Raw genomic sequence first — 24248 nt, forward strand, 5'->3', positions numbered from 1 at the left:
CTATATAAAAATTATTGGCTGCAACAATAACCATCATTACATGAAACATTAGGTCCTACCTAGGAAAACATAAAAATATATATGATGCAACATATTTGCAAATACTTTATTTTGTTAAAATTTTATATGACTCTTGAAACGTCAAGTTGTATTTTTTGAAACACAATATATTTACTTAAGCATATAAAAAGACCACATGCAACATTATACCTGAATTAATGAAATATGAGTAACACTTATTGAAACATTGGAATAACATTATGTCATAAAAACCATCGGAATATTGTCATATGAGATTTTGTTATAAAGAGTTAATTATAACAAATCCAATGGTATAATTAGTTCATAATTCAGATAAATAGTTTAAGAGAAAATATCATTTAAATTTTGAATCCATCTGACTTGCATAAACACTCTATTTGCTGCATGCACTTGTCACGCCACTACTACTCCTTTGGGTTGGTTGGGGTGTCCCATTTTTCCTTCTTCGATGATAAGCATTTTCAGGGAGAAATGCTTGCAACTTCTGTTGGCTCAGGTACGCACACATGTCCACGTGCCCGGCTCTCCCGGCACCGGATCAACTTCCGCCATTTTCTCTCGCTCGCCTCGCCATTTCTCTCTTCTCAAATGCCTTAGCGATCCGCAGCGCACGCACGCACGGACGGACGCCATGGACGAAGCCCTGGTGGGCAGGCTGGAGGCCGCGGTGTCCCGGCTCGAAGCTCTCAATGGCGCCGCCGGTGCCACGGCGAGAGGCGGCTACGGCGGCCAGGTCGACCACGCGTCGGCGCATGACCCAGCGATCCTGGCGTTCGACGAGCTCGTCGCCGGCGCCGTCGGGAGGGTGTCGGCGGCGGCCGGCAAGATCGGGGCGGAGGTCGCGGAGGTGACCAGGGTGCTGGAGAAGGCGTTCTTGGTTGGGAAGGACCTTCTTGTCAGGACCAAGCAAACTCAGGTGTAAAAAATTGCCATATTTCTTTCTTTCGTTCTTTTAATAGATTGCAGATTCACATCGAATTCGTCGCAAATCGCACCTATTTGTTCACGCATTTGAGGATACATTGGCATTGTTGTGATTGATTGCGTTTAATGTGTTCGATCGCTTTGACACGCAGAAGCCAACCGTGGATTCCATCGCAGTATTCATGGGGCCTCTGAATGAAACAATATTGGAGGCAAATTCATTGGCAGAGGGGACAAGATCGAGCCATGGCAACCATCTGAAAGCAGCCGCCGGTAGCCTGGCCGCTCTGGCGTGGATTGGGTACACCGGCAAAGGTTGCGGTTAGTGTCTAGTTCCAACCTTTCGGTAGGCTAAGTACTTGGTAGTCAGAAAACTTCAAACATGCATGCGCCATTGCGACAATACATGTTCAAGTTCAATCCTGCAAACTGATGTTTTTCCTCAGTAAGTGGTTTGATAGTGTGGGGGTTAATTGGTTTGTGGATTTATTTTTTCAGGTATGCCCCTTCCTATTGCTCATGTAGAAGAGAGTTGGCAAATGGCAGAGTTCTACAGCAATAAGGTCAGTAACTTCAACTACAAGTTCTGAAGTAAAATAGCGGTACACAGCTCGTCGTGGTCTGGTTCTGGTAAGGTGGTAAGGTGCTTCAAATTGGAGGCAAATTACAATGGTGTAGTATTACTGTTTTTAACATAAAGAAGAGGATTGATGTCAGTTTGAAACAACATTATAGATCAAGAACAGACATTCGGTTAATGCCCATGATTTTTCCTTTGTTCAGAGATTTAAAAGAACCAAGAAACTGAGCAGTCCTTTTTATTTTTTTCCTAGAGTGAAAAGCAGAATTACAGTAACACGGCATAGGCACTTCCTTTGTTCAAGACTTGAGAAATAAAACATTGACAAAACCTTTTGATGAAAACATGAGGATACTATGCAAGTGTGCATTGATTCCTGCTTCATACTTAATCGATGACGGGCGTATTTATACGGATTACTTATTGTGGGAAATTAAAATTACATTTTTAAAGTCTTGAATAGCCAAGATCCAATATCTAGTGTAGTGGTAGGGGTGTGCGGCTTCAACCTCGTGGTCCCATGTACGACTCTTGACACGCTCACACTTTCTTCTTAGTTAGTTCCTCCTTGGTTGTCCAGTGTGTTTCAGCCCGGCGAAAAATCTTGAATAGGCTTAATCTTACTAATATCAAATGAAATTACCTTCAGGTGCTTGTGGAGTACAAAAGCAAGGACCCTGATCATGTAGAGTGGGCAAAAGCTCTAAAAGAGCTCTTCGTGCCTAGTTTGCGTGACTATGTGAAGACATTCTACCCTTTGGGCCCTGTGTGGCAACCTCCTGGGAGTTCAACAAGCAAAGCACCTTCTGCTCCCTGCCCTCCTTCTGCATCTCTTTTCAGTTCTTCAGCTCAATCATCACAACCAAAAACTGGAATGTCCGCAGTCTTCGCTGAAATCAGCTCTGGGAAATCAATGACACAAGGTCAATACATTTTCGTGTTGGATTTCATTGACCACATTTTTCATTCTCAATTTATGTACTCTATGTGATGAGTAGTGCTTCATCTTCTACAGGTCTTAGGACGGTGACAGCTGACATGAAGAGCAAGAATAGAACGGATAGAACTGGTGTTGTAGCTGCTGAAGGAAAAGAAGCTCATAAGAAACCCTCCTCTAGTTCAACCAAATTACCTTCTAAATTGGAGCTCCAAATGGGTCGCAAGTAACTGCAGTTTCCCTTTTTGAATTATTGTGTCCAGAAATATCAAAATGAATGAAAGTAATCTCACATCATTTACGCCATTGTCTATCAGATGGATTGTTGAACATCATGTTGGCAACAAGAACTTAGTAATTGAAGATTGTGATACCAAGCAATCCATATATGTATTTGGATGCAAGGATTCTGTGCTACAGGTCAAAGGTATTTCGGCGTCAATCTACTTAAAGAACTTACATGAGATGCATTATTGTTGACACGAACTGATTAAGCATGCTTCTCTGTATTGTTTTGCAGGAAAAGTGAACAACATAACTATTGATAAGTGTAGCAAAATGGGATTATTGTTCAAGGTATATTTCAAAAAAAGTAAAGCATCTCTAATGCATATTGATTTCTTTACTAATTCTCTTCATATAATTCAGGGTGTTGTCGCTGCTTGTGAAATTGTGAACTGCAACAGTATAGAGGTCCAATGTGAGGTAGATGAGATCTGCTTTCTTGATATCCAATATTTTGTTGAATGGAGTAGTTTGGATTTGGTCTCATCGATGAAAATAGCCTCATATGTAATTTACTTAATTATGCAGGGCTCTGTACCAACTATATCGATTGATAACACTTCTGGCTGCCAACTTTATTTAAGCAAGGAATCTTTAGAGACATCTATAACAACTGCTAAATCTAGTGAAATCAATGCTCTTGTTCCAGATGCAAACAGCGACGGCGATTGGGTGAGTACTTCTCTAAATTCTTTTCATTCACCATTTGATTCTCTTCTATTTAAATTTGGACTATAGTTAGATCGTGTGAAGCAAGTATAAGTAGCTATTTATATATTTTTGGTTTTATTATTCGTTTCATGACTCTCAAGATTCAAGGTTTCTAAACCTTATTTTCTCTCTTTCTGCATAATAATAATTATACTGTACTTAGTCTTAGAGAAAGAAAGCAGGAACTTTTTCTCCTTAAGAAAAGAGTCGTAGAAAGGTACCCAAATCAGAGCCACTCAGTCTTAACCTATGGGGAGGTACACCCACAATATCCTACCAATTGAGCCAAGGTCAACCACTTTACTTGACACTTGAAAAGTTGGATTTCTAGAAATGTGGAATTTTTGTCTTCATATTGTACCATAATGCGTGCCAATTCTGCCTGTAGCTGATAAGGCGTAAAACAGCTTATCAGCAACAAAAATATAATTTGTGAGTAGAAAAATTATATCCGTGTCCTTAGCAAAATTCGAAAATTAAGTTTTGAATTCAAATTTTGGCGACGGCTTATAAAGTGAAAGGCAAACAATGTGAGGCCTGAGTCATCTCTTTTTAATATTTTCAGGCCGAGCATTCCTTACCCCAGCAGTTCATTCATGCTTTCAAAGATGGGCAATTTACAACATTACCAGCATGTCATTCAGGCGGCTGACCTACTTCACCATCAACGCCTTTCATTATTGGAGTTCGTTTTCTTTTAATTGTTTAAATTAACCAACCAGTTACCCTTCCATCCTGGTTTGTACATAGAGCAAGCCAGTCCTGTTCATTTGGCTCAGGTACTGCACATTTTCCTCTACCACAACGTATTAATCCTACAGTTCCAACTAGGAAGAATAATCTTCTGTCAGGCTGTATGCAATTCAGTAATTTTGTAACTGTTCTACTGAATGTAATAGTACTCTCAAGTCTCAATTCTCCAACAAATAAAATGGCATCAATTCACTTTTACACGGGTGCAACAACAAAAAATAAAAATCTTTGCGACAAATTTGTGTTACTGATGACCGATGAGATCACCTCTCAAACTTTCATGTATATCCAGAGGGCGTGTTCCTTTTACATTGCTGACTACATCATGTTTACATTTCACTATATCTTTTTAAGTATGATCAAAACAAAAACCAAACAATAGCTGGATATCTCAGGCAAGCTAGCTCATGCCAGTTTCATCAGCACGCCGGAATTCCAGCAGCCAACTTTGCTCTCAGATCCTTCCTCAAAATCTTTCCCGACGGCGCCTTCGGGATTGCGTCCACGAAGAAGATCTTGTGCAGCCTCTTGTAGAACACCACCTGATTATTCAGAGATAAACCCAGCGTTCAGTTCACCTCGATGCTAAGGTTAATAGTTAGTTTGCAGAACCAATATTCTTGATCGATCATGATCTCTCACCTGCTTTGCGACGTACTGCTTGATCTCGTCCTCGGTGATCCCCGAGCCGTCGCGTGCGACGACGAACGCCACTGGGATCTCGCCGCAGGAATCGTCCTTCATTCTGCATCGTTGAGAAAAATTCAGACATTCAGTCGTCAAGCCGATGTTCAGAGCCTGAAATTGCGAATGCCAAATGCGCGCGTGGCGAGGTTGATCATGCCGGAGTCCGGATACTTACGGGACGACGGCGGCGTCGGCGACGGCGGCGTGGGCGATGAGCATGGCCTCGAGCTCGGCGGGGGCGACCTGGAAGCCCTTGTACTTGATGAGCTCCTTGAGCCGGTCCACGATGAAGATCTCGTCGTCGTCGTCGACGAAGCCGATGTCGCCAGTGTGCAGCCACCCGTCCTTGTCGATCGTCTTCTCGGTCGCCTCCGGGTTGTTCAGGTATCCTGCACGTACGCACACGCAACGCGCCAAGAACCGGCGACGAGTCAGCTTCGACCCAGTCAAAATTTGCTCCGTTTTTTTTCGAATGAAAGTAAACTCAAAAAATTGTGAATGAATTTGGGCATGTGTACCTTTCATGATTTGTTTTCCCCTGATGCAAATCTCCCCCGGCTGGTTGCGCGGGAGTGACAAGCCGGTGTCCGGGTCGACGATCTTCAGCTCGGCGTTCCGCACCACCGTGCCGCACGCGCCGGACTTCACCGGCGTCGGCTCCTTCGCGAACGCCATGCACATTGACAGCACCGGCCCTGCCTCCGTCATCCCGTACCCCTGCTCGATCAAATTCACATCAAATTTCCACTTGGATGTTGTTGTTGTTTTTATTGTTTGATTTGGTCCTTGTGTTCGTCTAGTTTGGGTTATACCTGTCCGAGGACGGCGTTGGGGAGCTTGGCGTGGACGATGTCCTGAAGCTCCTTGCCCATGGGGGCGGCGCCGGAGATGACCATGCGGATGGAGGAGAGGTCATGGCGGTCGAGGGCGTCGCTCTTGGCCATCTCGACGACGATGGGAGGGACGAGCGGCGCGATGGTGACGCCGTGGCGCTCCACCAGCTGCAGCATCTTGACGGTGTCGAACCGCTTCATGACCACGATGGCGGCGCCGGCGCGCATCCCGCAGAGGAGGATGGAGTGGAGGGAGTAGACGTGGAACATGGGGAGCACGCAGAGCACCACGTCGTCCTCCCGGAGGTGGAGGTTCGGGTTCTCGCCGTCGACGAGCTGCGCCACGCTGGTCACCAGCCCGCGGTGCGACAGCATCACCCCCTTGGGGAGCCCCGTCGTGCCCGACGAGTAGGGCAGCGCCACGGCGTCGTTGGCGACGTCGATGGCGACCTCCGGCAGCGCCGAGCCGTCGGCGGCGGCGAGGCCCGCGAACGACGCGCACCTCTCGGCGCCGCCCCCGGTGGCGACGACGGTCACGCCCGCGAGGCCGCTCACCTTGGCGACGAACGCCGGCTCGGTGACCACCACCGTCGCGCCGGACGCCGCCACCTGCTTGGCGATCTCCGGCGGGGTGTGCAGCGGGTTGGCCGTGGTGGTGACCGCCCCGAGCCGTGACGACGCGAGGAACGCCACCGCGAACTCGACGGAGTTCGGCAGCAGCAGCATCACGGTACTACCATGGCAAACACCAATCGAGCTCAACCCAGCCGCCACGCGGCGCGACAGCGCGTCGACGTCGCCGAACGAGAGCGTCTCCCCCGTGGCGCCATCGATAAGGCATGCCCGGTCGCGGCGGTCGGCGAGGCACTCGAACACGTAGTCGTGCAGCGGGAGGTGGTCCGGGATGGCGATGTCGGGGAGCCTCGAGCGGAAGACGAACTGCTCCGGCAACGAACCCATTCTTCTTCTCCGGCGACGGCGACAGCGGCGGCGGCGGCGACTACCTCTTCTCCGGTGGGTAGGTGAGCGGAATGGAAGTGCGCGTGATGACAACTACCGATTCCTGAGGAGTGGAAGCAGCTGGAGAGCTCGGATTTATAGTGGAGGCAAATGGTGTTTGGTGGGGGAGCTCGGAATGGTTGTGTTTTTGACTTCTTGAGGAGGATGAAGACCAGATCACAAGTCCTTCTTCCCAACCCATCTTCCTCATTTTACACACGCACACTTTTCAATTAATTAAATGGTGTATTTTTTAAAAAGTTTATATACGAAAATTATTTAAAAATTAAATTAATATATATTTTTTTAAAAAATAGTAAATACTTAATTAATTACCCGCTAATCGCTACTACGTTTTCCGTGCGAGCACTTAGTATTAGGAACAGGATTCCCAACACACCCCAGATCGCCGGTCCATGTCCAAAGAGAGTGGTCGCTGCTGTGCTAGGACAGTGGCTAAGTTAAAATAAGAATTTTATTTACTCTAAACTAATCCAGCAATTGGGCAACATGAACAATACATTTCACACTGTACAAAACGTGCACCTGAGCGTGAACGCATCTTTTGCTCAGCTTGTGGATCAGAATCTACTTGTACTCGCCAAAGAAAAAAAAAGGATCTGATTTTAGATTTTGGAATTCAATTTTATGGTTAAGTTTAGGGATTACCTTCGTAGGTTTCAGTGCTTGGCTGTTGGGTCTGTTTTTATGATTGCTAATAACACAAGTAAAGTATTTGTCTAAACTTAATTCTTAAAAGGAAGATGTAAAATCAATTTGGATTCAACATGGTGACTTGTATATGTTACAGTAACCACGACATGGACACGTAGTACTAGTATGTTTGGTATGATTTTCACTCCTATAAATAACTCTAAGAGCGAAGTCTGAAGTGAAATTATGAAGTAACCCAACACCGCTTCACCTCTTTAATTTATTTGTTTTACATCATTTTAATCCTCTCTGTTCTTTTTTAGATGGAGTAGTCCTGCTAAACAGGTCCACATCTACTCCACTCCAATGCTCATCCACTCTACGCGTCCCTGTACCACATTGTGTGTCATTCAATAGGCTGGTAACTATTGTTTTTTCTCAATAAAATCTTCTTTAGATTTAGCACATCCACACAATACATATTTAGAAACAAAGAAGCACTCCGTTAGCAAGCTTGAGTACCCATTTATGTCATGCACTTTATCCATTAGCAAGCTTGAGTCCAGATGGAAAGAGGTTACTAACTCCGTTCTATAATAGATGTCGCTTTGACTTTTTCTTGTAACGTTTGACCATTCGTTTTATTTTAAAAACTAGTGCAAATATAAAACATGATAAGTAATACTTTTGATCATAAAACAAGTCACAAACAAAATAAATAATAATTTTAAAATATTTTGAATAAGACGAATGATTAAACATTAAAATAAAACTCAAAGCGACAAGCAATATGGGATGGAGGTAGTATAATACAAAACCTGATCACATCACTAAAAAACTAGGCCAAGTGAAGCATCGCCTAAAGACTTATTTTTGGAAGAAAAATCATTGTACCTATGTGTGGATTTTCATGAAAATAGTATGGTTCCACGTAAATCAGATATTCTCATATAGAACCTCATCATTTGCCATAAAAAGAATTATTTATTGCAAAAATTTTAATTTTTAAAATAATTTAATTTGTTTTTAAATCGCTAACGACATATATAATACAATTACCTACAAATTATTTCTTGTGCACTAATAAATCGTTTTGGCTTGTAATCAGAGCTCTTCACCATCCGATGAGACGATGGGGCTTGATAAGCTCAACATAGGCTGAGTTTAGTTTAAAACTTTTCCTTCGAACTTTCAACTTTTTCATCACATCAAAACTTTCCTACACACATAAATTTCCAACTTTTCCGTCACATCGTTTCAATTTCAACCAAACTTTTAATTTTGGTGTGAACTAAACACACCCAAAAAACAAAAAACTACTACAGTCAAGAAACCATCTGTGCAGTACACTTTGGCGCTGTTTAGATTCCAACTTTTTTCTTCAAACTTTCAACTTTTCCGTCACACCGAACTTTTCTACACACAAAAACTTTCAACTTTTCCGTCACATCATCACAATTTCTTCAAATTTCTAATTTTGGCGTGGAACTCAACACACCCTTTGCTAACTAAATCCACACGAACGTGTTCTTACAAGCAAAAAAAAAAAAAAATCCACCTGAACGGTTCAGTGCACAGTGGCTGAGTGCTCACCGGGTCACTCCTCACTACGCTGTACGCATTGCCAAATGCCAACCACGCGTTCCATGCGTGCATAGTGTAGTAGTATCATGTGCGAAGCGAAACGCCCCTGCTCTGCGTCGTTTGCCCGGTTCCATACTTCCATTAAACGGGACCAGTCCAAAATGGAGTTATGGTTGGTGGCCGTTTGACCGAGCATCTGGAGCCGAGCTACTACCACCACGGCACCACCAATCCCCCCACACCGCACCACACACACGCGCCGACGCGCGACACCGCCCCCGGTCAGCCAAGTCCTCACCAACCGTGCGTGCGTGGGAAGTCGGAAGCATCCACGGTCCTGTGGCCTCCACGGGCTAAGCGTCCAGTAGCGCGGTCTGGCCGGTCTCGGGTTGGTGTGTGGTGTGCGGGTTTGTGACTTGTGAGTGCGTTGAGGCGGCCGGCTCCGGTCGATGTGGGTGACGAGTTTGACGACAACTTTCTGCAGTTTGGACTTGCTCGCGGGCGTTGCTGTGGTAGTTGGTTGGTACGGTGCTGGTGGGAAGCTGGTCGTAGCCGTCGGATATTTGGGGGGGTGGTATTGGCAAATCGTGTCCGTCCGAACTGGGGTGTGGCGTCGCTCAGACTTTCACATGGCTACCAACCCACTTTGGTTTTTCCTTTCTATGGCCGTGTTTATTTCGTTTACCAATTTTTTTTTAAAGTATACGAACACATATTTGAAATATTAACCGTAGACTAATAACAAAACAAATTATAGATTCCGTCTCTAAACTGCAAGACGAATTTATTAAGCCTAATTAATTTATCATTAGTAAATGTCTACTGTAGCATCACATTGTCAAATCGTAGACTCAAAATATTCGTCTCGCAATTTACATGTAAACTGTGTAGTTGGTTTTTTTTCGTCCACATTTAATACTTTATGTATGTGCCCAAAACTTCAAATATTTGATGTGGTGGAATTTTTAGAAGTTTAAAGGGAACTAAACACTGCCATATACCCTCTAGTATGGTTAATTTTTCTTTTCCGAATTCGGCAGGCAGGACAGGAGGAAGGGAGTGGGAACACGAGGGATATTGCTTGAATCTCAGCCGTCCAATCAGAGGTAGTTTTGAGATTGACCGTGCTATAGTTCCACGCGCACAGTAATATTGCCTTGACACACATTTTCGTTGTTCGATGGAAAAAGTCCATGATATAACCCTAAACTTTAGATAGAAGTTCAACAAACACCTTGAATTTTAAAACCGGACATATAACACCTAAACTTTATAATATCGTTTCTGTAATCCTTTATGGTGATTTTACAAAATATGTCTATATATTTTGCATACAATGTTGGTTGCATATATGTTGGATGAGTTTTACTATGTGATATGCACATTGAACATAGTACATGTTAAATCTTCACTTAAATGTCCGTTTTATCCCCTTATCTCACACTTATATAAAGAATACTAGCATATAACATCACTACAGAGTACTAAACTTTATGATATGTAAGGGCCAATGATTATGATATGTAAGTATACTATGTTAGTATTTTCAAAATCGCCCGATTAAACTTTAAAATTCGTACAACTAAGGTCCAAAACCACTTTAGAGGCAATATAAACAGTATTATAAATTTTATGGATTGGATATCTGGTTTTAAAATTTAGGGTCATTATATGAATCAATTACGGAGATCCTGTCGGAAGGAGAAGCATGCTCGTTGCTTCTCTTTATTTTTGAACGGACAGGTTCATTTATCCACACACATTTTGGTTTGGGCTGCAATGCTGGCAGCAATGTGGCCTAGAGTTAAATGTGTTTGGGTCGAGTTTAGGCCTGCGCATGAAACAATGAGCTCGAATCTTCTCACTTGTTTTTTATATGTCTATTTTACCTCCCTCAACTCATGCCCCTATTTGAGTCGCATCCCTCAACCGTAGAACCGGGTATAACCTGTCCCCTAACTCCTAAAACCATTGCAAATCCCCAAGCAGTTTCGTCCGACGTGGCAGCTGACTTGCTGAGTCATCAAATGGGACCCACTTTATCAATGGCCTCCACCTCATGCCATATTCTCTCTCCCTCACCTCTCCCCACTCTCTCTTTTATATCTTCCTCTTCTCTCACCTTCCATCATCACGAGGGAGGAGCTTGGCAGCCAGCCGGCTGCACCGCACGTGAGGAGGAGCTCTTCGGCATGGTGACGGCCGACACCCTCGTCGATCTCCTATGACATCCTGACTCGAGCACGTAGAGTAGTTGGGAGGACGGCGGGGCGTCATCCAAGAGGGGGGAGGAGGGGATCTTGAGGGACGAGGCGGAGGCCACACAGGCAAACCCATCTATGTCAGCTGCGGCGACGGCTGTCGGGGAGACCGGGGGGGGGGGGGGGGGGGGAGGGCCTGTCGGCGCTATCCACCTGAGAGAGAAAGGGTAAAGAAGGAGGAGAAAGGGTAGCTGACACATGGGGCCGATATTTATTTTTATTGTTTTACTCACTAACATGTGGGTCCTATTCCGTCGGCAAGATGGGCGGCAAGGGCCTCTTCCACCGGGCGCCACCATGAGATAACTGATTGAGAGAGATGGTGATTAGGGAAGAAACATGAGGAAGAAGAGAAGAGGGAAGGAGGGTAGAAGAAGAAGTCCCACCGTCACGTTAGTTAAAATCAGTCTCAATATATTCTTAGAATTATATTTACACTGGTTTTGCCGTTAAGAGACGTAATTGAAACCGAACCATTAGATGAGGGATGTAAAGTGATCTTTTCCGAACAGTGGAGATACATGTGTATGACACGTGGCTTTTACGGCCGATTGTCATTCAGTGTTGCAAAAGTGAATATTGATGGTGCTTTTGCCTGCGACAGGGGAAGCAGGAACGGGCATTATCGTCAGGAACGGGCTTTTGTGATCCTTTCTTCTTGGATTCTTCTTGGAATACAATCAGGAACTGCCAGTCCGCAGAAGAGGCAGTCAGGCAGAAGCTCTTGCGTGTATAGATGGAATCCGGCTGGTGGCAGAATGGGTGAAAGTACTAAGGGTGTAAGTGGGGCGGGCTGTGCCGCTAACCCGCTGGGTTGGCCCGCCCCACTAGCCCACTGACCCACATATGCTAACCCGCTTTCAAAGAGGTTGGTTGATGCGGGCGACCCGCTTTGCCCAGCGGCGCCGTCACCCGCCCCGCGACGCTAGGCGGAACGCTTGCCCTCGCCGAGAGCGCCATCGTCCTTCCTGCTTCATCGCAGCTACCGCGCAAACCGTCCTCATTGGCTTTTGCAACATTCATTGCTAGAAACATTTTTGAAACGACAGCTGCATCAACCCATGGCCATGGCGGCCAGCCATAGCAGGTAGCTACTTAGAAGAAACATCATCATCCACGTATGTATTTTTGCTCGATTCAACTTGGGGATTGAGGGATTTTGGTCTGTAGATCATGGGACACGATGTGACGCGGATTGTTCAGCTAGACGAGCACCAAGCCGAAGGAAACATAAAATCCCTACCTGGAGCATGTCACCCCGGAAAGCAAGAAGATGATACCGGTAGACCGGCTAAGTTTGCATAACCTTCATCAGCGATACCAAGCACAAAAATGGAATGAATGGGCAACGTGAAATAGTATATACCGTGGATGGAATCTCACTGAGGCGATCAAGAACTACATCGAACACTTGACAGCACTAGGAAGACGGCAACCTTCCAGAGTTCCAGTCCTAGCGGAAACGGAGTGACGGTCGAGCTCTTGCATTCAAGGACATCATATAGAGAAACAAGTTGCAATTCGATACAGCCGATTTCGTTGATAGTGGTGTCGTCCTGTGTGTGGCACAGTGTCGGCCGATTTCGTTGATTGTGTGACTGCTCCGCTAACACGCATGTCAACAAACGCTGTGATATTTAGCAGTTCATCAGTGCTAGCTGCAGCACCTGCTTCCAGCGGCAGAGCTTGCATCAATGCATCCACACTTCGTTGGTGTGAGATAGGGTGAGAAAACAACTCGTTTTCTGCGCGCACGCTTCCCAAACTATTAAACGGTATGTATTTTGCAAAAAATTTCTATAGAAAAGTTGCTTTAAAAAATCATATTAATCCATTTTTAAAATTTAAAATAGTTAATACTCAATTAATCATACACTAATGACTCACCTCGTTTTACGCATCTTCCCAATCTCCTCCTCCTTAAACTCACCCTTAAGCCTTTTCGGCCTTAACTGCGCACGTGTGGATATGTGGACTGACTACGGGTTCTGGCGGAAACCCATAAGGTGCCCAGCGGGTATACTTGTGGGAAGATGCCTCAAACTTCTATGCGGACAGTGCGGGACGCGGGGCGGGCCGCCGCAGTCAGTGAAACAACCAATGGCTGTGTTTAGATCTAAACTTTAGTCCTTTTTCATCACATCAACCTGTCATACACACAACTTTCCAGTTACATCATTTCTAATTTCAACCAAAATTTAAACTTTCGATCCAACTAAACACAGCCATTGATTCTTGAAACGGACTGCGCAAATGTTGCTTATTCTATAGCACTGAATGAAAACGACAGATCCCGTCTCTGGCTCGTGTTGAGGGAGGTTCGGTCTGCTATCCCCATTGTTCCTTCTTTCCGCGTTGAGGTAATCTGCAGAGAGGCAAATGCGGTGGCGCATGGTCTCGCTCAGCTAGCTAGGAGAACGAAACAGTCTATGGTTTGGCGTGAGCAAGCTCCGGAGTGTGTTTCTGAGCTGTTGGCTTGCCATTGTAATCCTACTTTTAGTTGATCGATAAAGTTCTCCGGTTCCCCGCAAAAAAAAAAAAAAAAAAAAAAAAAAAGAGAGTGTGGCGAAAGAACAAACACCAGTCAACTCTGGAGCCAAAAAAGAGCAATTTTACTATCACGTGGCCAACTGGTTACTGTGCATATCCGATTATCTCAACTTCTCAAGGAGGAAAAAACGGGAGTCTATATATATATATGTCAATCTGTCAGTCTGACCTAACTAATTCAGAGCTGCACGCACCTTGATTGATCTACAATTCTACTCTAGTACATGATTAAGTTGACGTGTTCGACACTAATTCTCACACACTTCGTTATAATATTCCATAATTCAGAATTAATTATTAAGGTTAGCAGATAATTGATGCTAACTTACGAATTGTAAACCCATTCTTTGATTAAGATCCGAGGAGAACAAGCTGATTTTTACTGGTTCCACGGCAACATACGTAAGACACGTCTTTTTCCCGATTAACATAAGACACGTTGTGCTCATGGACAAGCAACAGTATGTAGAATTGTAAGTTACATTTTCAAACTCAACAACTTGAGAGTTATTTATGATTTATATTCCCAAAGTTTGACTTAAACATTGTCCTAAACGACTTCCTTTACAAGTACGGAGAGAGTATTTATTACCATACACACTCATCACTTGCTCATTTGCTTATCATTTTGATCTGCTGCCCAAATGTAATTTAAAAAACTTAATTTTAAAATAATTAGAGTTATTTAATCATAGTTTTATTTTTCAATATTAACTTTTAAACCAGCACATATATTAAAAGTTTTACCTATAAATAACTTTTTTATTGTTTATTATTTTTTCATTGCGAGTTACTTCTTCCATTTTATATTATAAGTCACTTTGACTATTTTTCTAGTCAAACGTTTTTATATTTCACTAATTTTATAGAAAAAATGACAACATCACAACACCAAATTAGTTTTTGTTAAATGCAACATTAAATATATTTTAATAATACGTTTGTTTTGTGTTAAAAACAATGCTATATTTTTCTATAAATTTAGTTAAACTAAAAAAGATTAATCAAAAGAATATCAAAACGACTTATAATAGAGTAGTGGTTAACGAAAATGGAACAATATCATATAGATCATGCGACATTCTTTAATTCAAAACTTTAGAATTCTAGGCAAGGTTTATCTTTTTTTTTTAAAAAAAAAAAATTACTGGTGTTAAGGTTTAATAAAATGGTAGCACTGCAGTAGCTGGCGACTGAGTAAAAGTGAAACGTTTAAAATAGATTAGCTTAGCTAGCTTGCTCGTGCAGCCGAGCGGCGCCGGCTGTGTTTTGCCGGCGCAATTTCTCACCGGACCTTCGCTTGGCCTCGAAGCATCTTTGTACCCAAGTGATAAGCTAGACGCGCTGGAGTGCTGGACCGTGTGGGCGCCGTGCCGTGCCGTGATCGCGTTGCCGATCGCGAGCGGCAATCTTTGACCCCCGCGACCGCGTACCTGTCGTCCCCCGGCGCCGCATCCATCGATCGACCCTCCCGCTGGATCGAGCTGTACGCGCAGTATCCACTATCCAGCAGCACGACCGCGCGCAACACACAAGTCACAATCGTTTGCTGGATGGAGCAGCGGTCCAACGACTGGCCGCTGGTTTGTTGGTCCCGTCAGTTGCGATTCGTTTGGACGCCGTCAGCAATGATTGCCTTGCTAGCAGCTGCTTGATTGCCAGGTAATAGCGGAGACAGCAATACTCTACTAGTAGAGTAGCACTACTAGTTAATGACGTAATGACCAAGTACTCGTGCACGCACGACGTGTATGCATGTACCGACGTACGCTACATTCCGTGCAGTTTCTTTACACCGAGTAACTTATTTACTGCACACGCCAACATACATCAGGGCTGACATTTCCAAGCGTCTCTCCGCTATATAAACGCGGATGCACACACAAGGGAACGCCTCTTGCTCTCCACAAACTTTCCACCACCACCTTTCGGGCGTTAACCAAACGCATCGTTCGTTCGTCTCTCTCTCGCTCGGCTCGCGTTCGGTTGCTTGTCACGACTCGAAAGCCTCAACGACAAAGAGGAGGACAAAGTAAGCGCGGCTAAGCTTCGTGCAGGCGCGCACGCCAAGTCGTCTTCGCCGGTGGTCAACGTCTCCACCGATCGATCGAGATGGCGTCGCCGGAGAGGCGATCGTCCACGACGACGACGTCGTCGCTCCTCGGCAGCTTTCGGACGGCTGTCAAGAAGGTCCGATTCCTGCTCTCCTTCAGCGCGACGCGGTGGATCCTCTCCTCCATCGTCGGCTCGCGCGCCGCGCCGCGGCGCCGCGTCAGCTTCGGCCCGGCGGCGCGGCCGCCTAGCCTGCTCGACTACGAGGGCAGCGCCATCGTGTCGCCGCCGGCCAGGTCGGGGGCGCCGTCCAGGACGGCGAGCCTGGGGCCGTCGCCTACGAGGACCGTGACGCGGACGAGCAGCGCGGCGTCGTCGGAGCTGCTGAGGACGTGGTCGTCGTCGTCGTCGCCCGGCGGCGGCGACGACGACATCGACCGGCGCGCCGAGCTGTTCATCGCCAACTTCTACAAGCACATACAGATGGAGCGGCAGGTGTCGCTGCAGCTTCGGTACTTGGACAGGACGCCATCCAGGTGATGGATTTTTCGTACGTGGCAGGATCGATTTTTGCAAAAAGGATCTCTTCATCAAAAGGAAAAAAAAATTGTATGTGGCTTTAGATGGGTGTTTTTGTTCCATCATTTCACCACATCTTAATTTTGTATTGTTTTCATTAGATAGATACCTTATTGATTCTTTTTATTGAGAGTGTGTAAATACAGAATAATAAATAATAATAGTCATTGCTTTGAATAATAGGACCTTCCAATAGAGATGCTAGAGTTAATAGTTTCAAACCAACCATTGGTCAATCGACTACCATTTCCATCCGTTTGCAAGCAGTGGAGCTCGGTTTTCAACCCAAGCAAAGGTCTAGCCATGGCTCATGCACTGTCTCAAGCAAGATGGTGCTTGCAAGATGTCCGATCATTTATGCGGCGTCGAGTATACTATGAAGATTGGTCTATTTGATGCCAACGAGCGACGGGCCTTCCGCTTCTCCAAAGATGGTTGGGTGATCGCCACCCAAAGTGACAACAACATCTTCATCATAAACCCATTCACGAAAGAGATTGTGGAGCTCTCTATGGCCGGCAGCTGGTACAGATTCACTAACATCTCGTTCTCGTCGGTGCCTACTTCACCAGATTGTGTATTCCTGGGTGTGTGTAGCTCTCCCAAAGGCGATGGGATCACGGTGTGGACATGTCGGCCCAATGAAGGATAATGAGATATACTACGAGGAAGAGGCTGAGGATGAGGAGAGAGACTCCGAGGAGAAAGAGATAAACTACGAGGAAGAGGTTGGTCAGGATGAGGAGAGAGAGGCCGTGGAGAATGAGATAAACTATGATGAAGAGGCCGAGGATGAGGAGAGTGAGACCGAGGAGGATTACTGGAGTGAGTTTGATTTTGAGAATGACGAAGTCATGTTTCCAGTGGCACGCAATAATCTGGTCTATTTCCGAGGGGAATTCTACTTCCTTGGGCAGAGGAGCAACCTTTCCGTCTTCAACCCGGACAACAACGATTGGAGAATCCTCGACAAACCGGAGCCCATCCACGCTGATCTGACCGTTAGAGTTTGTGTCGAATATGTCTACAAAATTGGTTATAGTTTAGGACTTGGAGTTGTAATAGGTATTAGAACTAGAGTATGAGTCGGACTCTATCCTAGGATCTCTCTTAAATAGAGAGGCGTGCCTATTGTAACCGCATGGCGACTTAGCATTGCGAGAGGGAGCGGCTGCTGGCGGCGACCGGTCATGACTCGTTGTAACTCTGATACGCTGTATATGCTGGATCGGGGAGGAGCACCCGTAATCCGTGCCCCGGACATATAGCCTACGGCTGAACTCCATTACCACATATCGTGCATTGGTGTCATCATCATGTTTGGATCTCCTATGGCGTTTCTTCCGTGTTTAGCTACCGATGTTGATTTCGAGACTGGTTTTATAATAAGTGGTATCAGAGTCTGCGGGAGGTCCATGGATAGAGGCGCGATGGAGGTGCCCCACACCGCGCATCCTGCATGTAATGTCCAGGGAGGGACATTGGCGCAAGGTGGAGTTGGTTCTGAACAGGGAAAATCGATATATTTCCGAGCGGAAATAGCGGGTGAAAATCATTGGGAGTGTCAATGAGCTGTTTAGCAGTACAAGATATATTCAGGATCTACGGGAATTGCATGATGGGATATATAGAATCTGCGTCACTGAAGAGGAAGAGCAAGTGCTATGGTGTTAATTTCTTCGGGTGATTCAAGGCAATGGTGATTTTCTCAATTATCGGGTATTCAATCTATGGATGCTGAAAGCGTGGATGTTGGATTTATTAGCTTGGTTCATAAGACGACAAGGAAGAAAGTGTTCTCTTCATGTCCAGTGAGTTTGATTTATCTACTTGGTGATGACATGGGTTATCTGGCCATGGATTGAATCTAATCAAATCAAAGACAGAAGATGGATATGAACATGGTCTTCGGGGAGTCTATGACATGATAACTAGAGGAATCCATTGCTTGGCAAGACGACTCTGGTGATATGAGAGAAGGTGAAGTCAAGATGAAGAAGTTACAGAGATAGCGGAGTCTCTTCTTTACGGTGAGCATGATGAAGGTTCCTCGGGGCAACTCGGCGTGAGCGGTGAAAAAAAGGAACAACTCAAGTCCAGGTACACGGAGGTTCACGCATGGTGCAAATTCAGGTTGGCGTGGCATATTCGCCAAGATGGAGTTTGTTAGAGTTTGTGTCTAATATGTGTACAAAGTCGTTTACAGTTTAGGACTTGGAGTTGTAATAGGTATTAGGACTAGAGTATAAATCGGACTCTATCCTAGGATCTCTCTTAATTAGAAAGGCGTGCCTATTGTAATCGCATGGCGACTTAGCATAGCGAGAGGGAGCGGCTGCCAGCGGCGACCGGCCGTGAGTCGTTGTAACTCTGATACGCTGTATATGCTGGATTGGGGAGGAGCACCCGTAATTCGTGCCCCGGAGATGTAGGCTACGGCTGAACTCCGTTACCAAATATCGTGCATTGGTGTCATCATCATGTTTAGATCTCCTATGGCGTTTCTTCCGTATTTAGCTACCAATGTCGATTTCGGGGCTGGTTTTGTGAATTTGATTTGGTTTGATGGTGAATCTAGATGGGGGAATGGGAGGAGAATGGGAAGCTGCTGTTACTGGCCGAAACGGCGGTGGGCGGTGGCTGTCCTTTTTTTTTTTAATGCTGGGAGCTATTTTCGCAGGCGGACCAGTTGTCAGCCTGTGAAAATCAACTATTTTCTCAAGTGTTCATTTGTAGGAGGACCAATTGTCCGCCTGTGAAAACCCGTTTAGCCTGCGAGAAAAAAAAAGACTTTTTGTAGTAGTGATATACTAGAAACCTCTGTACATTTGTAGGAGTATACTCCTAGCCAAGTACTGTACATGTTATGCAACCTCCTAAACCTCTGATGTAGACAACACTAAACTCTTATCTCAAATGCCTAGATATTGAAAAAGTTGTAATCAAGAAGATGGTATTTAATAAATTTACATTGGCTACAAATCAAGCATTTAATTGTCTTATTATAAAAAAAACAAATTATGCAATTTTGAGCATATAATGTAAAAAATCTGATTCAGGTGGTACACACAAAATACTGAAGATGTAAAGTTAGCTTTTTGCATAGTAATTTGAAATTCGAATATGGCAGGCGAGATAAATTAAGCATGATCATATACTCATATCGATTTAGTTGATTGACTATGGACACAGGAATATTTGTCAAATCTAAAATGTTTTCATTTGTAACTATAATAAGAAATATAACTTAGGGAGGAAGTTTCTGCATCTAAATTATTAATAACAGAAGTACCAATCTCAAAAAGCTTTGGAGTTCTCGCAACCGCCCTGGCGCCCTTCGCCGGCCACCGCCCGACGCCCTCCTCCGCGCGCCTACTTCTATGGCCTCTGCATCCACCGCGACACCCTTCATCGGCTGCCACCCGCCGCCCTCCTCAGCGCCGCCGCCTGACGCCCTCCTCCGCTTCACCCATGCCTGCGGCCTCTGCAACCGCCGCGGCGCCCTTCGTCCTCTCCCGCTTGGCCCCACCGCCCTCATCCTCTCCTGCCTAGAGAAGAGTGAGAGAGGAGAAAGGAAGAGAATAGGGGAAACAGAGGATGATGACATGGCCACCCTGCCATGTGGGGGGTCCACGTGGGTCCCACGCTGATTTAGCTGTTACGTTGGACAAAACCGGGATCAAAACCATCGGAGAATGAACAGTTTTGTAAGTTGAGGGATAATATATATTTGGATTTGTGGTTGGGGGACGATTTTGTACCTCGATGACAAGTTGAGGGACCTTCAGTGTACCTTTTTCGCAACGGACGAACGAAATTACGGATCGGCACCAGGCGGCCCACGCGCCTCTCCCGTCCGTCTTTCCTTCCCCCAATCTAGCGGCGCCACCGGCACGAGCCTTCCCGCTCCCCCCCCCACCCCACCCCCAAGCCTCCTCTTTTCCTCTGATCGATCTCCGCAAGAAAACCATTCTAGCTAGACCTCCCAAAGAAAACCGGATCCCTCCCCAAAACTATAAATTTGAGGAAAACCGGCTCCCCTCCCAGGAACGAGACGGACACGGATAGGGGGAGCCACGGGACGAGCCCAAAAATAAAAAAACGAAATTTTGTTTATTTTGACTCAAAAATTACGACTAATCCTCGCTTATTACTCCGACTCGGCTACGGCGCGTTACTCCTATATAAGAGAGGAGGCAAATCAACTCGACGGTGCGGAACAAACCAACTAGGCCATACCACAGGATGGAGATCAACAACAATTTCGGCGGCGCAGTAGGATTGCTGCCGTCGGGCTTTGGCAAGAAGCCATGGTTGGTTCAAGCGCAGGGAACTGAGACGTTGTCCTTCGTCGACATATTGGACAGAAGCTTGCACGTGAGAGTTGTTCCTGATCTGCAAGGCAAGCTGTGCTTGGGATGTGTCCACGGCGGCGACTGGCTGCTCATGGTGGACGAGATCACCGGCGGCTGCTTCCTTTTCTGTCTCTCAAACTCGTCCAAGGTCTCGCTGCCACCGTTGCGGGAGCCTTTAGGAGACATGGGAGCATGCGTGGTGTTGGGGTCATCGCCGTTGAACCGTGACTGCACAGTGGTGATTACCAGTCTACCTGAACCGGAAGAGAGCTTCTTGCTCCATTGCCACCCGGGCGACGAGGAGTGGACCAAGCTGATGGTACCACTCCGCTCTGACAGGTTGTTCGGCAAACTCGTCAACTGCTCAGGACAGTTATACTCTCTCTCTTCCTTTAGGAAATTGCTCACCATAGATGTGATCGATGATGCTCTCCACCCTAAGATATTGAATATTGAATATTGAGTGGGAGAGTTCATGCGGTCACAATTTTGAACCATACCTCGTCGAGTCGTGCGGCGAACTGTTCGTTGTCCTAGCATCGTTATACGGGTATCCCTACAACTGCCCGCTTAATGGGGTTTCCGTGTATCGTCTAGATCAAGCCGAGTCAATGCTTAGGAGGGTGGACGGCATTGGCACCGATCGTGCCTTCCTCATCTCAGGTCACTATGGCTTCTCGTGCGCCGCCATGGAAGGGCTAGTGCAAGGCAACTGCGTCTACATCGTGTGGTCAGGCTGCGACTGCGAGAGGATTTACATGTTCTGCTTGGATGATATGACGATCAGCTTACAGCCGATCCTTCCTCACCCCACTGAAGATTTGCGAAGGGGATTTTGGTCGGTTCCTGCAGGGTGAGTTACACTAAATACCTTTCATACCCATGCTATGCTTTGATTAGCTTCGTTATGAACAATGTGTATATGTTGGCTTATGGTCTCTAAACAAGCTATATGTTTTAATTACAGGATCGAAGCTACGAAATTAGTACAATCAGCCCCATCAATTCATCGTGACGCAGAGGTTCGTATACTTTATCTCCAATATTTTTATATGGTGATGTCTACTATAAGTGATATAACCAATATAGGCTTTCTATCTTTTCTCATCCTAATAAACCATATAGGTTTATACTTACCACCATAATTCTTAATAGTAGAACATAAAGTGTATAATTGCTTCTACTAGTATTAGAACTCATAAATGAATGGTTTAAATCGCATCCACCATATTTATTTATTTATCCTTATTTCGAGAAGAATCCTGGAGTAGACTAAATACACCTCTTGAGAAAATTTAAGTACTATATATCGTACTTATACTTGCTTACAAAATTGTAAGCTAACTATGGGCCGCATCTCCTCACAGGTTAATGTATTGAACAATTTCAACAAGCATGAGGATGCACAAGCTACCATCAAGGCATCATGGCAAGACCTTCCAATAGAGATGCTAGAGTTAACAGTTTCAAATCTATCATTGGTCGATCGACTACGATTTCCATCAGTTTGCAAGCAGTGGAGCTCGGTTTCCAACCCAGTTGCACAAGCAAAGGTTTGGCCATGGCTCATGCACTGTGTCAGGCAAGATGGTGCTTGCAAGATGTTTGATCCTCTATGCGGCGTCGAGTATACTATGAAGGTTGGTCCATTTGATGCCAACGAGCGACATGCCTTCCGCTTCTCCAAAGACGGGTGGGTGATCGTCACCCAGGGTGACGACAGTATCTTCGTCATAAACCCATTCACGAAAGAGATTGTGAAGCTCTCTATGGCCGGCGGCTGGTACAGATTCACTGGCATCTCATTCTCGTCGGTGCCTACTTCACCAGATTGTGTATTCCTAGGTGTGTGTAGCTCTCCCAAAGGCGATGGGATCAAAGTGTGGACATGTCGGCCCAACGAGGAAGAGATCGAGGATAATGAGATATACTACGAGGAAGAGACTGAGGATGAGGAGAGAGACTCCGAGGAGAATGAGATAAACTACGAGGAAGAGGCTGATCAGGATGAGGAGAAAGAGGCCGAGGAGAATGAGATAAACTACGATGAAGAGGCTGAGGATGAGGAGAGTGAGACCGAGGAGGATTATTGGAGTGAGTTTGATTTTGAGAACGACGAAGTCATGTTCCCAGTGGCATGCAATAATCCGGTCTATTTCCGAGGGGAGTTCTACTTCCTTGAGCAGAGGGGCAACCTTTCAGTCTTCAACCCAGGCAACAACGAGTGGAGAATACTCGATAAACCGGAGCCCATCCACGCTGATCTAACTCCCTACGATGAGGGCAAGGAAGCTTGCTACATGGTTGAGCTAAGAGGAGAACTGATAGCCGTGTTCCATCGTAACGCTAATGAGTCCCCACGAGTGCTCAAACTCGATGAGTCTAAGATGGAATGGGTTGAAATTGAGGACATTGGTGGAGGAGCTTTGTTTTTGGATTACAGGGCATCTATTGCCTTGCCATCATCTGAAGCTGGACATGGTAATAGGATTTATTTCCCAAAGTTTAGTGAAGATGGAAAGCAAGCAATTTTCTATGATATGGAGGCCAAGAAGTATAGCCCGATGTTCTACGAAGCTAAAGAACCAATGAACTGTGTTTGGTTTGTGCCTAAGTTACAGTCTGATTAATACTCCTAGCCAAATACTTGTACGTTACAATGCACACTAAAGGACATCATTTTATCTCATTATATATATATATATATAGGGATGCGCTAAACCGCACCCAGGGTGCGTTATAACTAAACTACTCCCCTCACAGCATCCCCTCCCCCCCCCACCCACCCCCCAACATCCATCCCGCACAAACTCCCCCATCCCTCTCTCTCAAAAAAAAATTATTTCGTTAAGTAAATCAGTTACTATTAATGGTTTTAGTTCAATAAGTAAATGAGTTACTATATTCAAAGGTTCCCCATATAATTAGCCCGCACCTTTTTTTCATTCCTCCCGCACTTCTTTCGTGATTGGCCAATTAGTAACAAGTTTACTGAGTCTATCAGCCCATAAGTAAATGAGTTACTACCACTCTCGCACTACCAAAATTGATTCCTTCTCTCAGTAAATGGATTACTACCAGATTATTTTCAGTTATTCTCAATTTGGATCATCCTCTCAGTAAATGAATTACTTTTAGGTCGTTCTCAGCTCTTCTTAGTAAATAAATTAATTATGATAGTAGTACTCCACAATAGGTTCGTACACTTTCTCGTAGTAAATAAATTACTTAGAATTTGGTATCGCCACGAGATTTCTCTTAGTAAATAAATTACTATTACACTGATGGTTCTCAACATAACATATTGATCTTGCCACAAAATTTATCATAATAAACGAGTTACTGTTACATTGATGGTTCTCAATATTTTATCTCTTACTAACTAAATTACACCGATGATTCTCAACATAGCATATTTTCTACCGGTTTTAGTATTACATCCATAATCTAATCATACACTCA

At 45.2% G+C, this 24248-nt stretch overlaps 3 protein-coding genes and 1 pseudogene across 5 annotated transcripts; 3 read left to right on the top strand and 1 right to left on the bottom strand.

Moving 5' to 3' along the window:
• The first annotated feature begins 595 nt into the window (after positions 1-595).
• LOC127782313 (cyclase-associated protein 1-like) lies at positions 596-4459 on the top strand. Of its 2 annotated transcripts, none has more exons than XM_052309467.1 (10): positions 596-958; positions 1122-1287; positions 1465-1529; positions 2196-2469; positions 2562-2709; positions 2801-2910; positions 3004-3059; positions 3132-3188; positions 3297-3440; positions 4045-4459. In XM_052309467.1, the coding sequence occupies exons 1-10, from the start codon at positions 674-676 to the stop codon at positions 4129-4131; spliced, it is 1392 nt and encodes a 463-aa protein (XP_052165427.1). In that variant the 5' UTR covers positions 596-673; the 3' UTR covers positions 4132-4459. The 2 variants fall into 2 exon arrangements, with proteins under 2 accessions (XP_052165427.1, XP_052165426.1); XM_052309466.1 differs by having other exon boundaries at positions 597-958; positions 1119-1287.
• An 11-nt stretch (positions 4460-4470) lies between these two features.
• LOC127782312 (4-coumarate--CoA ligase 5) lies at positions 4471-6797 on the bottom strand. The gene is made up of 5 exons (XM_052309465.1): positions 5732-6797; positions 5438-5636; positions 5095-5308; positions 4875-4977; positions 4471-4774 (listed from the first exon to the last, which is right to left on the bottom strand). Exons 1-5 carry the CDS (start codon positions 6710-6712, stop codon positions 4652-4654), a joined length of 1620 nt encoding a protein of 539 aa, XP_052165425.1. The 5' UTR covers positions 6713-6797; the 3' UTR covers positions 4471-4651.
• An 8914-nt stretch (positions 6798-15711) lies between these two features.
• Positions 15712-16683, top strand: LOC127782315 (uncharacterized). 2 transcript variants are annotated; one of them, XM_052309468.1, is made up of 2 exons: positions 15712-16388; positions 16615-16683. In XM_052309468.1, the coding sequence occupies exons 1-2, from the start codon at positions 15913-15915 to the stop codon at positions 16625-16627; spliced, it is 489 nt and encodes a 162-aa protein (XP_052165428.1). In that variant the 5' UTR covers positions 15712-15912; the 3' UTR covers positions 16628-16683. The 2 variants fall into 2 exon arrangements, with proteins under 2 accessions (XP_052165428.1, XP_052165429.1); XM_052309469.1 differs by lacking the exon at positions 16615-16683 and having other exon boundaries at positions 15712-16611.
• A 3993-nt stretch (positions 16684-20676) lies between these two features.
• On the top strand, positions 20677-23425 carry LOC127782878 (uncharacterized; annotated as a pseudogene).
• The last annotated feature ends 823 nt before the right edge of the window (positions 23426-24248 follow it).

The sequence above is a fragment of the Oryza glaberrima genome, chromosome 8, assembly GCF_000147395.1.
Source record: "Oryza glaberrima chromosome 8, OglaRS2, whole genome shotgun sequence".
Lineage (NCBI taxonomy): Eukaryota > Viridiplantae > Streptophyta > Magnoliopsida > Poales > Poaceae > Oryza > Oryza glaberrima.

Excerpts from the sequence above, each read along its gene's own strand:
- LOC127782313 (XM_052309466.1), top strand. The coding sequence starts at position 674 with ATGGACGAAGCCCTGGTGGGCAGGCTGGAGGCCGCGGTGTCCCGGCTC. Across the intron at positions 1,288-1,464 it reads GTACACCGGCAAAGGTTGCG|GTATGCCCCTTCCTATTGCT; the intron begins GTTAGTGTCTAG and ends TTATTTTTTCAG. Across the intron at positions 3,441-4,044 it reads CAAACAGCGACGGCGATTGG|GCCGAGCATTCCTTACCCCA; the intron begins GTGAGTACTTCT and ends TAATATTTTCAG.
- LOC127782312 (XM_052309465.1), bottom strand. The coding sequence starts at position 6,712 with ATGGGTTCGTTGCCGGAGCAGTTCGTCTTCCGCTCGAGGCTCCCCGAC. Across the intron at positions 5,637-5,731 it reads CCAACGCCGTCCTCGGACAG|GGGTACGGGATGACGGAGGC; the intron begins GTATAACCCAAA and ends TTGATCGAGCAG. Across the intron at positions 4,978-5,094 it reads GCCGACGCCGCCGTCGTCCC|AATGAAGGACGATTCCTGCG; the intron begins GTAAGTATCCGG and ends TCAACGATGCAG.
- LOC127782315 (XM_052309468.1), top strand. The coding sequence starts at position 15,913 with ATGGCGTCGCCGGAGAGGCGATCGTCCACGACGACGACGTCGTCGCTC.